This window comes from Pristis pectinata, chromosome 38 (genome assembly GCF_009764475.1).
Source record: "Pristis pectinata isolate sPriPec2 chromosome 38, sPriPec2.1.pri, whole genome shotgun sequence".
NCBI classification, from domain to species: domain Eukaryota; kingdom Metazoa; phylum Chordata; class Chondrichthyes; order Rhinopristiformes; family Pristidae; genus Pristis; species Pristis pectinata.
The window spans coordinates 401629-416176 of NC_067441.1; the positions used below are offsets into that span (position 1 = coordinate 401629).

General features: G+C 52.4%; 1 protein-coding gene across 3 annotated transcripts in view; it reads right to left on the bottom strand.

Annotated features, from left to right (window-relative positions):
* LOC127586968 (neurexin-2-like) overlaps positions 1-14548 on the bottom strand; it is a 760879-nt gene that overhangs the window by 277746 nt on the left and 468585 nt on the right. Inside the window, exon 1 of one of the 3 annotated variants that reach the window (XM_052045022.1) lies at positions 9410-10457. The exons of the other annotated variants lie outside the window; for them this stretch is intronic. Coding sequence (XP_051900982.1) covers positions 9410-9629 — 220 coding nt within the window. The 5' untranslated portion in view covers positions 9630-10457. Of the gene's footprint in view, positions 1-9409; positions 10458-14548 lie in introns of those variants that run through there. 3 annotated transcript variants of the gene reach the window in all.

A 14548-nucleotide genomic window follows, 5' to 3' on the forward strand; every position in this document is an offset into this window, starting at 1 on the left:
TCAAACCTGCAGTGGCTGGAAGGCAGGTGTGGCTAGTCCAGAACCGGCATCATGCCCTTGGCGATGTCACGACACCCCACAGCCAGGTGCCTTTGATGTGCAGCCACTATTGCAATGTAGGAAGCCAGACAGTCGATTTGTGCACAGCAAGCTCCCACAGACACCGAAGCCGAGGGTTTGGAGACGCTCTTCACTGTCCGTCTGCCCCGAGCTATAACCCACCTGCCTCCACCTTCCAACTCCACCCCTTTCCCTCCCCTACCTGACTCCATCTGTCCCTCATCCTTCAACCCTCCTCGGTCCACCTGTGGCCCCTCTCTCACCCCTGCCCTGCCATCTCCCCTCTCCACTCTCAGTCCTGGTGCAGGGTCTCAACCCAAAACGTGGACAATCCCTCACCCCACAAAGATGCTGCTCGACCCACTAAGTTCCTCCAGCAGATGGCTAGTGTTAAAGCAGAGGGTCTGTTATGGTGATGGTCGATGAGAAGCCAGAAGAGAAATCCTGCTCTTCTTCCTAGTGGCCAAGGGGACATGTAGCCCCCACCTGAGAGGGAGATGAGACCCCCATCCACCTGTGCTCCACAAAGAGTCTTGGCTTGAGTCAGGGGCACACAGGCTGATGTGCATCCTAACATGCTGGCTTCAAGGCCAATGGACCATCATTCCCTTTGTAGTCATGAAATCATACAGCACGGAAACAGGGCTTCGGCCCAACTCGTCCATGCCGACCAGGATTCCCGTCTAGGCCAGTCCCATTTCCCCACGCTTGGCCCATATCCCTCTAAACTTTTCCTACCCATGGACCTGGCCAAGTGTCTTTTAAATGTTGTTAATGTACCTGTTCACCCACTTCCTCTGGGTGAAGAAGTTGCCCCTCAGGTCCCTTCTAAATCTTTCCCCTCTCACCTTGAACCTGTGCCCTCTAGTTTTAGACTCCCCCACCCTGGGGAAAAGACTGTGACCATTCATCTTATCGATGCCCCTCATGCTTTTATAAACCTCTATGAGGTCACCCCTCAGCCTCCTACGCTCCAGGGAAAACAGTCCCAGCCTGTCCAGCCACTCCCTATAACTCAAGCCCTCCAGTCCCGGTAATATCCCCGTGAATCTTTTTTGCACCTTTTCCAGCTTAATGATGTCCTTCCTCTTGCTGGGTGACCACACCACACACAACACTCCCAGGGCAGAAGTAAACAAGTTGGCATGGCTGTATGGGTCATTAAATGCTTTTACTGGGAGATGGCAGTCACTTATTCCTATATTTTGTTCTGCCACAGTTGACCGGGTCATCAAACTAACTGTCCCCTTTGGTCCCTGTGACTGTTAAACCACCAGGCATTAAAACAGACATTCCTTCAAACATGTTCAGAGACATTAGGCAAGGTAATTTTAACAAGGTCTAAATGCATATTAATATCCATGCACATGAGAAACATCTCAACAATGTTTTGGGATCTAAGGCTGGATTTAAATATAAATCCCAGTGATGACTCTCTCTGTTATGAAGTCCTAGAGTCATACAGCACAGAAAGAGGCCCTTCAGCCCAACATGTCCATGTTGACCAACTTCCTGAGCTCAGACAGTCCTGTTTGCCCGCGTTTGGCCCGTATTCCTCTCACCCTTTCCTATCCATGTACCTGTCCAAATGTCTTTTAAACTGTGGAATTGCACCTGCCTCTGGCAGCTCGCTCCATGGTGGTGTTAAGTCGTTGCTGGGATGTGATTGAGACCGTATGGCAGGCACTTTAACCATGAGGGGAGGAGATTAAAACCCACGTGGTCACAGGGAGAACGTGCCAACTCCACACAGACAGTGCTGGAGGTTGGGATCGAACCCGGGTCTGTGCAGCTGGGAGACAGCGGTGCCATTACACCACTGGGACCACTTGCTGTGGCCACAAGTCTGGCATCCCTGGGGCCTCAGATGTCAGACCAGAAATCCTGGGATTTGCTACGGAGTGCCCTTGGGATGTCTGCCTGCACCTTTGGACCAAAGTGCTTCAGCGAAGACTTGGAGACAAAGAGCCACATTGCGAACCAATTAATGCCCACAGGTTTCGTCTGTTCACTTGGCGGCCCGGGTGCCAGAGTAAAATTAAACACATTGGATTAAAGGCAGGGATGTGCGTCTGTGTGCAATTAACACGCAGAGACTCAGGGTGAAAGGAACATCCAAGCAGTCTGTCAGCATGTCACACCGATCTGCAGAATCTTCAGTCCCCAGCAACCCCGCCTCAGAGAGAACAACTGGTCTCTGTGATGTCCGGCATAAAGAAGTGAGACAGAGAGGACTGGAGACAGAACAGACGGCAGTCCCTGGAACCTGAGCAAGATACAAACTGCTGGAGGAACTCGGTGGGTCTGTGGAGGGAGAGGGACAGTCAACGTTTGGGGACGAAACCCTTCATCTGGACTGAAAGGGCAGAGGGGAGACAGTCGGTGTAAAGAGGTGGGGGGAGGGGGCGGGGCAAGGTCTGGCAGGTGATGGGTGGATCTGAGTGAGGGAGGGGGTGATAGGCAGATGGAGGAGGGGGGAGTGGGAATGGTGACAGAGGCTGGGAGGTGATGGGTGGAGGTGACAGAGGGCTGCAGGTGGTGGGATCTGATAGGAGGGGAAGGTGGAGCCTGGAACCAAATAAGGGAGGTGGGGAGGGCAGGTGGGAACAGTGGGTGGGGGGGGGGGGGCTGGTGGGAACTCAGTGGGAAGGGTGTGTAGAGGGGGCAGGGTTTATTAAAAAAAAGACGCAAAGATAGGGTAGACACTCAGAATCTTTCTCCCAGGGTCGAAGTGTCTAATACTAGAGGACACGTATTTGTGAGAGGGGGTAAATTTAAAGGAGATGTGTGGGGCAGGCTTTTTACACAGAGAGCGGCGGGTGCCTGGAACGGGCTGCCAAGGGTGGGGGTGGAGGCAGATATGATAGAGGGGTTTAAGAGGCTGTTAGACAGACACGTGAATGTGCAGGGAATGGAGGGAGATGGACCGTGTGCAGGCAGAAGGGATTTAGTTGAATTTGGCACCGTGTTTGGCACAGACATTGTGGGCTGAAAGGCCTGTTCCTGTTCTGTGCTATGTTCTAAACAGGCTGGGGGAGGGGGCTGGGTGAGGGGTCTGGGTGAGGGTGCCGGGAGAGGGGGTTGGGTGAGAGGGTTGGGTGAGAGGGTTGGGTGAGGGGGTTGGGTGAGGGGGTTGGGTGAGGGGGTTGGTTGAGGGGGCTTGGGGAGGGGGCTGGGGGGAGGGGGCTGGGGGAGGGGCTGGGTGAGGGGGCCTGGGTGTGGGAGAGGACCACCCATCTTCTCCTGAAGATCTCACTCACTCAGCCAGGACTCAGCTTCCCCTCGAGCCTTTGTTGAGGCCTTCTCTGGGAACTCTGGTACGAGCCAGCGAGTACTGCACTCCATCAGGGGTGCCGTTTTCAGACAAGACCTTAAGCAGAGGCTCTCGGAGATGGATGCAAAAGGTCCTTTGGCACAGTTTCAAAGTCTTACTGGCATCTCGAGGCCACTGCGTGTCTCCAGGAGTCTCTTCAGCACAGCTCTTTATCCGGCCAAGTGCAACTTTACTGTCACTGATGTGAAATTACAACAGGGTTTGCAGTTGCTGAGTCTCTTGTTGGTTGTAAAGCACTTTTGGAAGTTGGAAAAGGGGGCTATAGAAATTTGAATCTGTTTCTCAATCAGAACACACTCTCTGAGGGGGTGGTGGAGGCAGAGAATCTGACCAGCACATGAAGTACCAAGGCAGGGAAGGCTACAGCCCAGGTGCTGGGGGATGGGATTGGTGTAGGTGGACACCCTGGTCAGCATGGACACGATGGGCCGAAGGTCCTGTTTCTGTGCTGAGAATGGAAAACAGCTTGGCCATTGTTCTATTTTCAGACTCAAAACTAGGACATTATACGGAACGGTACAGCAACATTATACGGAATGGTACAGCACAGGACAGGTCCTTCGGCCCACAATGTCTGCGCTGAGCAAACTGCTAGCCCTTTGGGTTTTGACTTCCACATTGCTCTGTGAACAGTTACCCTGAAACAATGTTCTCTCTCCCTGCTGCCTACACCCAAAGCATTGAAGTAGTCCATATTCAAAGGACCTGGTGCATAAAAATACCCCCAAAACACCACTGTTCTTTCTTCAGTGAGTTCCACATTCCGTGTCTCCTGACCAAAGGAAGGATGTACTTTGTGTGCAGGGAATGCGGCAAAGGTTCAGCAGACTGGTTCTGGGGATGGTGGCTCTGCTGTATGAGGAGAGACCAAGACAGGGGCTGTATCCTTGTCGAGAACAACGAGAGAAGACCTCACCAAAACCATAAAGGGTTTGACGGGATGGACGCAGGAAGAGTGTTCCCTTGGCTCAGAGGCGGCACAGTTCGAGAATACAGGTGACCCCTCCATTGGTGGGGGTGGGGGTTGTGTTCTGAGAAAATGGTCTGTATTGCAATCATGTGTAATGTGAAGCTGTGTCATCTGCACGTGTGTCAGTGTAAGAAATGGCAGTTATAAAAAATAAATTTTGTGTTTATATTTTTTCACATAAATTCGGTGAGAGCAAATTTTATTCCATTTCTCAAGTGTTTGGGTAGTGATGTGTGAATCTGTAAGGAGGAATTTCCATTACCCTGAACCACAGCACTGACTAACCCCTGTTTACACCACTCCACGAACCTCAGCAGAGTAAATGCATGGACTCAGTGGGTCAAGGCACCTGTTCCTGCAACTCAATCAAGTGTCCCATAACGAATGACAGAGTAGGCTCAAAGGGCCAAATGGCGTGCTTCTACTCCTATGTTACTGTATTCCTTCAACGTTAACTCAGAGTAAAACAGTTACTGCACATCCCAAGTGTTAACACAGAATAATACTGGTTTACCCCACTCCCTGAACTTTCGCACAGAGTAATTCAAAGCTATTCCACATTCTGAAAATCAGCATGGAATTATACAGGGTTACTTCATTCCCTGAAACTTAACACTGGGTTACTCCACTCCCTGAAGGTTAGGACAGAGTAATACTGTTCGGTCAGTGCTCGAGGCTCAGCAGTGATCTGGATGACTTTACTCTCTGCAACACTGGGTATGATACTTGGATATTGCACTTCCTAAACATTAGCTGAGGGTTACACATACTTCCCCATGCATAGCACAGAGCATTTCTGGTTAAACCCACCTTTAATACTCTGGTCCCTGAGCAGAGAGAAGTACTTGGTTACTCCATTCCCAGAGTGATACAGTTACTCTACATCCCAAAGGTAGGTTACTCCACTCCCTGAAACCTAACAAAGTAATACTGGGATTCTCAAGTCCCCGAATCTGGGCACAGAACAATGTTTGCTTACCCCAATACCTGAACCTCGGTACAGAGTAATAATAGGTCACCCCAATACCTGAACCTCGGCACAGAGTAATAATAGGTCACCCCAATACCTGAACCTCGGCACAGAGTAATAATTGGTCACCCCAACACCTGAACCTCGGCACAGAGTAATAATTGGTCACCCCAATACCTGAACCTTGGCACAGAGTAATAATAGGTCACCCCAATACCTGAACCTTGGCACAGAGTAATAATTGGTCACCCCAATACCTGAACCTTGGCACAGAGTAATAATTGGTCACCCCAATACCTGAACCTCGGCACAGAGTAATACCAGCTCACTCTACTCATTGAAAATTACCACAAGGTGAAACTTGGCCACATCATTCCATGAAACTTAATTGAGGGTGGGACTTGGGTACTGACCACCTGAACCTTAGCACAGAGTAATAATGGGTCACCCCACTACTTGAACGTCAGCACAGAGTAATACTGGGTTTTCCCACCACCTAAACCTTATCACACAGTAACAATGGATTATTCTACCCCTGACCCACCGACAGTTTAATATTTGACTATTTCACTCCAACCTAAGTACTGGGGTATACCTCCACACCAGAGCCATGTGGGTCTATGGTACTCCCTGACATTTAGTACAGCATCCTAGGTATGTCCTCACTGAGACATTGCTCACAGTAACTTTGGGCTGAGTAATCCGGGTTACTCCATCTCTCGAACCTCAGTACAGAGGAATGGAGAGTTCAGGCTTTGAACTGTCATATATTTTATGACATCTCCAGACCCACTGCACGGTGTAAAACTGTGCCTCACCACTGTGAACCACAGGACAGAGTGATACAGTTCACTGCCCTCACTGAACCTAGCACAGGTTGACACATGATTACTCCACTTCTCCAGCCTTGGGGCAGAGTAATACCACGTTACTCCAGTCCCCAACCACTCCACTCAGTACAAAGGGTTATTATATTCACTAATCCCAGTGCAACTTGGTTTTGGCACTGGGAGACACCATCCTGCCTCTCAACAGTGTCCAAGAGCCAGTAACAGTTCCCAGCGCCTGACACGCCATGTCTCAATCTCTGCCAAAGTTCCCCCATCACTGCCTTCCACAGAATCAACACACAAACATGTTCACAGCTACATGTACACACAAACACACACTCTCTCGAACACACACAGCAAATCCACACTCTCTCCCTCTCACACACACATAGCCACACACTCACTCACACACACACATACTCAAGCACATACACATGCAAGCACACACACAAACACAGACTCACACAGACGCACAAACACTCGCACAATGTACATACAGACATAAGTGCAATCTCACACAGGGTCATACACACTTTCACTCACTAACATACACATGCACTTGCTCAAGCAGGCATATCCACACACACATTCACAACTACAAATACACACACCTATTCAAACATGCACAGATAGATACACACACTCATGCATGCACAGACACACAGATACGCACACAGATACAAATGCAAACACACACACACAGATAGACACACACACAGACACACATAGACACAGACACACAGTCTCACGCAGACATTCACACACACACACACACACACACACACTCTCACACACACTCAAACACAGACACATTCACACACACTCTCACGCACACACTCACACTCATTAACTGCCTCACTACCCTATACTCCCACCCTCCAACGTGAACTGGACAATCAGTGGTACAATCAAACTGTTTGGATGGAGTGACGGTGGGGCCACTCCTTGGCTGGGAAAGGTCCACTAGAATGAAGCCCAGCTTCCCTCCATCTCTCAGCCCTGCATCATCAGGGAGCAGCTCTGCTCTGCCGCTACTGCTGCTGGTTTGCAGGAATACACTGCATTCCATATAAATATTAATGGGGATTCTAAAAAATTAATTCGCCCTGATTTTTGTGCCTTGTGGCATTGTCCGACTGGTAACAGATGTACGAGTGATGAGTGGGGCTTGGGTGGTGAGCTGGGCTGGTCGAGGTGGGAAGCTCGCAGGGTGGGGGGGGGGGGGGGGGGGGGGGGGGGGGGTGTCTGATATCTACCCTGCAGCACATGGGGGTCTGGAGCAGGTCGACCAGTAACCTAGGGAAGGGAGGCTGTTCAGCACCGCTGTGAAGGCTCCCCCCACCTCCATCCCCCTCCCACCAAGACCCCTCCATGCCTCACACACACCTCCTGGGGCAGGGAGGGGCAGATGGGCTTCAACACGGGACAGTGGGGCCGATGTACAAGGCACACGGCTAAACTGTCCAGGTTACACACACACACGTGCGCACACATGCATGCATTCATGTGCACACACATGCAGACACACGGGCACACTTGTGCACAAGCACATTCAAACATTTGTGCTGACACAGGCTCATGCATGTATACACACATGAAAGTGCACACAAAAATGCGTGCACACACATGCCACATGCATACGATCATGCCTACACATGCACATGCACATTCACTCACACACGCATTCACACACAGTCACAAATAAATTCACTCATACACACACATATTCATGCTCACTAGCATTTTACACACACACACACACACACACACACACACACACACACACACGCCTTCTCACATCCTAACACAAACGTTCATACCCACAGACACAGACACACAGACCGGCGGCTGAGTGGGGGGGTGGGTAAAGTGTAGGGGCACCGAGAGTCCGTACCAGAGTCTGGGCCACTCAGGCTGAGACTCCCTGTGGGAATCCCACTGCACATTAACTCTGGGCTGAGGGGAGGGGTAGGGTGGGGGGTGGGGAAGACTGAGATTACAACCACAAGGCTAGTGCGGCCAAATGTCCCCTTTCCAACCCCAGCCTGTGCAGCCAGAGGAGGGAGCGCCGTGTCCTCCTGAACAAAGGCAGCAACAGCAGCAAGGTAGCATCCCCCCAGCCCTGGGACCCAGGAGCAGCTCCCTGCCTGACAGACGTGCACTGATTCCGAGCAGACCTTCCCCTCACCCCTGCACCCTCCTCCCCCAACCCCCAGCCCCTCCCTCGCTGTGCCCAACCCAGGACTGAACGCAAGGCTTGTCAACCCTCCAGGGTTATCCCCAGAGTCTGCAGGAATTACAGTCTCTCCAGGAAAGCCGGGAGAGGAATCAAAGCGGAGACATTTTTCAGAAAAGAAATGGCTTCATTTGATTTCTCCTGCACACTCTCATTCATCAGTTAATTGGTGCCAGAGAGAAGGCAGATTAATTGACCGGTTGAGACTGTCCAGGAACACATGCCAATGTGAGATGCCACTCCGGGCGTAACATTAACCCTTTGAGGAATGAAACCTGACACATTTTGTCCACTGGATGGGGGTTGGGGGGGGGGGGGGGTTGTTGGACTATTCGACTGTGTGAGGCAGTCATTTTATACACCTCTATAAGATCACCCCTCAGTCTGCTACACTCAAAGGAATGAAGTCCCAGACCGCCCAACCTCTCCCTATATAGAGTCATAGAGCCACACAGCAGGGAAACAGGCCTTTCGGCCCAACTGGTCCATGCTGACCAAGATACCCATCTCAACCAGTCCCATTTGCCCGCATTTGGCTCATATCCCTCTGAACCTTGTGTACCTGTCCAAGTGTTGATAATGTACCTGCCTCAACTACTTCCTCTGGTGGCTCGTTCCATCGATGGACCACCCTCTGGGTGAAAAAGTTGTCCCTCAGGTTTTTATGAAATCCCTCTCCTCTCACCTTAAACCTATGTCCTCAAGTTCTTGATCCCTTACCCTGGGAAAAAGCCTGTGACCATCCACTCTATCGATGCCCCTCATTTCGTACACCTCTGTAAGGTCACCCCTCATTCTCCTACACTCCAAGGAGTGACATCCTAGCCTGCGCAACCTCTCCCTGTAACTCAGGCAGAGACACCAAAGGAATGCTTAGCAACAACATCTGGGCAACGGTGTTTGGTCAGCCGAGGCAACTATTCAACTGGGTGAGGCAAAACGTCCCGGAGTGCACGCGAGCAGGGCTGGGGGGGTGGGGGGGAGCCGAGCACCCGCTGGGTGAGCTTACCGTGACCTCTGGCCGACACGGCGGATCGGTGGATAGCGATGGGCACGGAGAAGTGCTTGCTGTGGAAGTGGTGCACGTGGTGGGAGGTGCTGAGGCTGGAGGAGACGCGGGCAGCCGCCCAGGTGGGTCGGGGACTCAGCAGGAGGGCGGGCAGTGCCAGGCGCCCCAACAGGAGCGCAGCTGCCACGCAGGACATAGTGGTGGTGCCACCAGGCGGCATAGCTTCATGATGCCCTCTGCTCCATGGCTTCCAGTGGCGTGGCTCTCTGCTGCCTCTGGGACAGTGGGAACACGGCTAATCTCCAGACTATCCCGTCACAGGCCGATGCATCCTCCCCTGCACACCCACCGCCGACCTTCTCCTCAACACTCAGGGACACTGTTCCTCCCGGACTCTGCAGCCAGCTCCCACCAAGGCAGCAGTGGGGGGGCTCCGACTTAAAGATCCCTTCTCCAGTCCAGGGGGTTGAAGACAATTCCTAGCAAAGTCTCCGACGCGGACGGGCGGCTCAGCAACTCTTCCTCCCTCCCCCTCCAGCGAGCTTCTGCCAAGAGGACGGGGACGCACTTCCAAAGATCCCAAGTGCCTGCTCGCCCCTCACCAAGCAGGTCTTGTCTTCACCGTCTCTGCACAAGCCAACGGCAGCCACGGCAGCCAGCAACACTGCTTGCTTCCCAGTGACAGCACCGGACAACTCTCTGCTCCACACCACCTACCTATGAATACTTATTCCTTTTCTATCTGGGCTTTGTGGGGGAAAGGGAGGGGGGGGGGGAGAGAGAGACAGAGAGAGACAGAGAAAGAGAGAGAGAGAGAAGGGGTAGGAATCCAGGAAAAAGAGAGACGGTGAGAGAGAGAGAAGGAGAAAGAGCAGGGCAGAGAGAAATCGAAGGAGAGAGAAAGAGAGAGAGAAAGAGAGAGAGAGAGAGAGAAGGGAGGGGGCAGAAATCCAGGAAAAAGAGACGGTGTGAGAGAGAGAGAGAGAGAGAGACAGAGACAGAGAGAGACAGAGAGAGAGAGAGAGAGAGAGAGAGAGAGAGAGAGAGAGAGGGGTAGAGAGAGAGAGGGGTAGAGAGAGAGAGAGAGAGAGAAAGAGAGAGAGAGAGAGAGAGAGAGAGAGAGAGAGAGATTTAACCAAGAATAGAACCAGGAGCTGAATTAAATCCAGGCAGCATGCAGTAACCTACAAAGTAGAAATCGCTGGGGTATGGTGCAGAGGACTGGCCTACTCGAAAGCACACTGGAGGGGGAGAGGATAATCTCACCAACACTGAAAAGAAATGAGATAGGATCTATATTGCGACCGCATGCTTTGCTCTGTCTTTCCTGGAGAGCCAATAAATTATTGAGAGCGTAAAATAAATAAATGGTGTTTTGACAGTGAGTGCTGGGTTCGGGCGGCGAGTGAATCCAGCTCTCCTCTGGCAGAACCTCACCCAACCCTTCCCCTGCTTTCAGGCGCCGGTTTCCAGCCTGGCTCTTGTGTTTTGATTCAGAGGGAAACTGTATGGGATTTTGCTGCAAACGTTGAGGCCATTTGGCCCCTCAGATTCCTGCTGGTGCTTGGACTCTCGCCCCAGTCGACACCACCCTTTCCAGGGGCTCCCCCACCTGAAGCTCCGAGGAGCGAGCTCCATCTCTCCCCTCCCCGGCCTGGCTGTGAGCTGGGCAGACTGGACTCCTGAGAGGTTGGATCCTGCCTGGTCAGTCCACAGCACCGGCCAGAGGGCAGACACACCAAACCTCCCTCCTCTCCTCCCTCCACCCACCATCCCACATCTCTCCCCTCTCTCCCTCCCTGCTTCTCTCTCTCTCCCTCCCCCCTCTCTCTCTCTCCTTGCCCTCTTTCTCTCTGCCTCTCTCTCGCTCTCTCTCTCTCCATGTCTCTCTCTCCCTCCCTCCCCCCTCCCTGCCGACTCCACCCTGACCTTCATTCTCTGCCTCTCATCCCTCCTCCTCTCTTGCCCTCTCAATTTCTTTTCGATTCCTCTTTCTCTAATTCCCCCCACCCTTCTCTCATGCCTTCTCTCTCTCCCCCCTTCCCTCCCTCTATCCCTCTCCCTTACTCTCCCCTTTCTCTCTTTTCTTTATCTGTCTCTCTCACTTTAGTTTTCTCTCTCCCCCACACTCTCTCACTTCCTGTTCTGTCACCCTATCTCCCGAGGTCTTTTCCTCACTCTCTCCGTCTCTCTCGCGCTCTCTTGCTCCATATTTTCTCCCCCACTCTCTCACTCGCATTCCGTCCCACACAGACTCTCCTACTCCCTCTCCCCAACTTCCCTCTCTGTCCCATACTTCCTCCCCTACACTCTCACCTTCACACTCTCTCGCTCCTTCCCTCTCTCAGTCCCACACTTCCGCGCTCTCACACATTCTTTCTCACCTCAAACTCCGCCTCACACAATCCTTTTTCCATTCTCTCACCGTCCCTTCTCTGCCTCAAACTCTCTCTCTGTTCTGCACTCCCTCTCTCTCTCTGCCCCTTATCACACTCCCTCTCCAACAAACTTTCTTCCCCACAGTCTCTTGCTCCCCAGCACACGGTCCCACACTCTCTCTGTCCCATACTCTTTCCTGCACTCTCTCTCTGACACTCCCTCCCTCCCTGAGTGACACACTCTCTCTCACACACTCTTCCTTTCCTATCTCCTTCACTCTCCCTGAACCTCCAGATGGTCTCCCTCCACCTTCCTTCGGACAGGGAGACCTCAGTGTGAGTCAGGTGCCCAGCAATAGTTTGGTTGCAGCCCTGGGCTCCATCCACCTCTGCCAGAGGAGGAAGGGGCAAGAGGCAAGGACCCAACATCTGCCCCATAGATGCCCCCGGCAGTGCCAGGCACTCACTCCCACCACGACATGCCAACAGCTGGCGGATCTGGGCAGTGGAGGGGTCGACACTTCCAGTGACCGTCCCTCCAACCCAAGCTGTCTTTATGCCCCTAGAATGCTGAGTGGTGCCATCACAACAGGGGTGGGGCAACACCATGTCCAGGTGACCCCCTGTACAGGGTCCCACCTTCCCTCGGAGGTGGCAGGAACTCAGATCCGTGACCGCTCCCGTGGTGAAGCCCGACAGGAAGGGACCACCCTGACAGGGGTCCCTGGTGATCTCTGATGCCAGACTGGCCCCCCACCCGCTGAGGGAGAGCCACACTGTCAGGGGCACTGCAGGCTTGACCTGCCCTCCCGTCGGATTCAGGGAAAGGGCACGGCCACAGCCAGAAGGAGACCGGGGCCCTTCCTAGAGAACCTCGCTGCAGTGGACCCTCCGGCTGCGCTCCCACTGCTGTTTGTGGGAGCTTGCTGTGCACAAGTGGGCTCCCGCTGTCGAGCTCTTCAGGAACATTTCATTGGCTGGGAAGTGCTCTGAGGCATGGAGTCACAGAGTGGGATAGCATAGAAACAGGCCCTTTGGCCCATCATGTCCATGCTGACCTTTTGCCCACCTACACGAATCCCACTTGCCCACACGTACCCTTCAATAACTTGCCTACTTGTGCCTGTCTAAATGTCTCTTAAACACAGTGACTTATCTGCCTCCACCCCCTCCTCTGGGAGCATGTTCCAAATATCAACCACACTCTGGGTTGTGAGAGGCATTAGACACGAGCAGAGCTCCCCTCCCTGGAGTCCCACCACACCGACCAACCCTCCAGGAGTTGACCATGCAGTTGATTGGCTTGGGTCAGCCAATGGGATGGCTCCCAGTCACAGCCCTTCTCATCCAAGCAGGTCAGGGGTGGTGGGGTTGGGGAGAGGTGCCTGAGAAGTGGGCTGGACAGCAGGTAGGGTGGGAAGGAGTTGGAGAGAGGAAGGGGTTGCTGGGTAGCAGCGGGATTAAGGGTCAGCAGGACAGGAGCTGGGAGGAAAAATTCCTGAAGGTGTATGGAAAATACATCAGGGACCTTCCACAGAGAATGTGGAGCAAAAGTCTGAAGGGTTGTGTTGGAGATATGAGAAGATCTCCCAATGAGGGCAAGGGGCAACCTGATCCAAGTTCCTGGGATATCAAGGGGAGCTGAGAGCGTGGAGGGAGGGAGACTCTTTCCACTGGTCGGGGAGTCTGCAACTAGTCTGGGAGTTAGAGGCCAGGTTTCAGGAGCGACGTTGGGAAACACTTCTCAGTGCAGAGGGCGGGAGCAGTTTGGGAATCTCTCCCACAAACAACCATCAATGCTGGGTCAGTAATTAGTTTTAACCCTGAAATAGGGAGATTTTTGTCATCCAAAGGGATTGAGGGATGTGGGGGGAAAAGGCAGGAGATGGGATTGAGTCCCAGATCAGCCCTCTTCTCATTACTACCATCGGGGAGGAGATACAGGAGCCTGAAGACCCACACTCAACAATTCACAAACAGCTTCTTCTCCTCCACCATCAGATTTCTGAACGGTTCATGAACCCATGAACATTACCTCATTATTCCTCTTTTGCACGATTTACTTATTTTTGTAACTTACAGTAATTTTTATGTCTTTATGTCTTGCACTGTGCTGCTGCTGCAAAACAACAAACCTCACGTCATATGTCAGTGATAATAAACCTGAATCTGATTCTGAGATAAGCCTTAAGCTCAATGAACGAAGCAACAGGGTAGGGAGCCTGGAACTGGGAGTCTCCCGATGTGACCAGACACCGTGTTTGTATAGCAGTGGGACAACTGGCTACAGACTGCCTCAATCCTTGACAATACCAGGCAACACAAACCCAGATTACCTCTACAGCCTCAATGCAAAGGATATCCTACACACAAGTAGACCGGGTGGTAAAGAAGGCATACGGCACGCTTGCCTTCATTGGTCGGGGCATTGAGTTCAAGAGTCAGGAAGTCATGTTGCAGCTGTACAAAACTTTGGTTAGGCCACATTTGGAGTCCTGTGTGCATTTTTGGTCTCCCCGTTACAGGAAGGAGGTGGGGGCTTTGGAGGGGGTGCAGAAGAGATTCACCAGGATGCTGCCTTGATTTGAAGGTATGAGCTATAAGGAGAGGTTGGACAAACTTGGGTTGTTCTCCCTGGACTGTCAGAGGTTGAGGGGAGACCTGACAGAAATTTATAGAGAGGCATAGACAGAGTAGACAGTTGGAATCTTTTTCCCAGGGTAGAAATGTCAAATACTAGAGGACATACATTTAAGGTGAG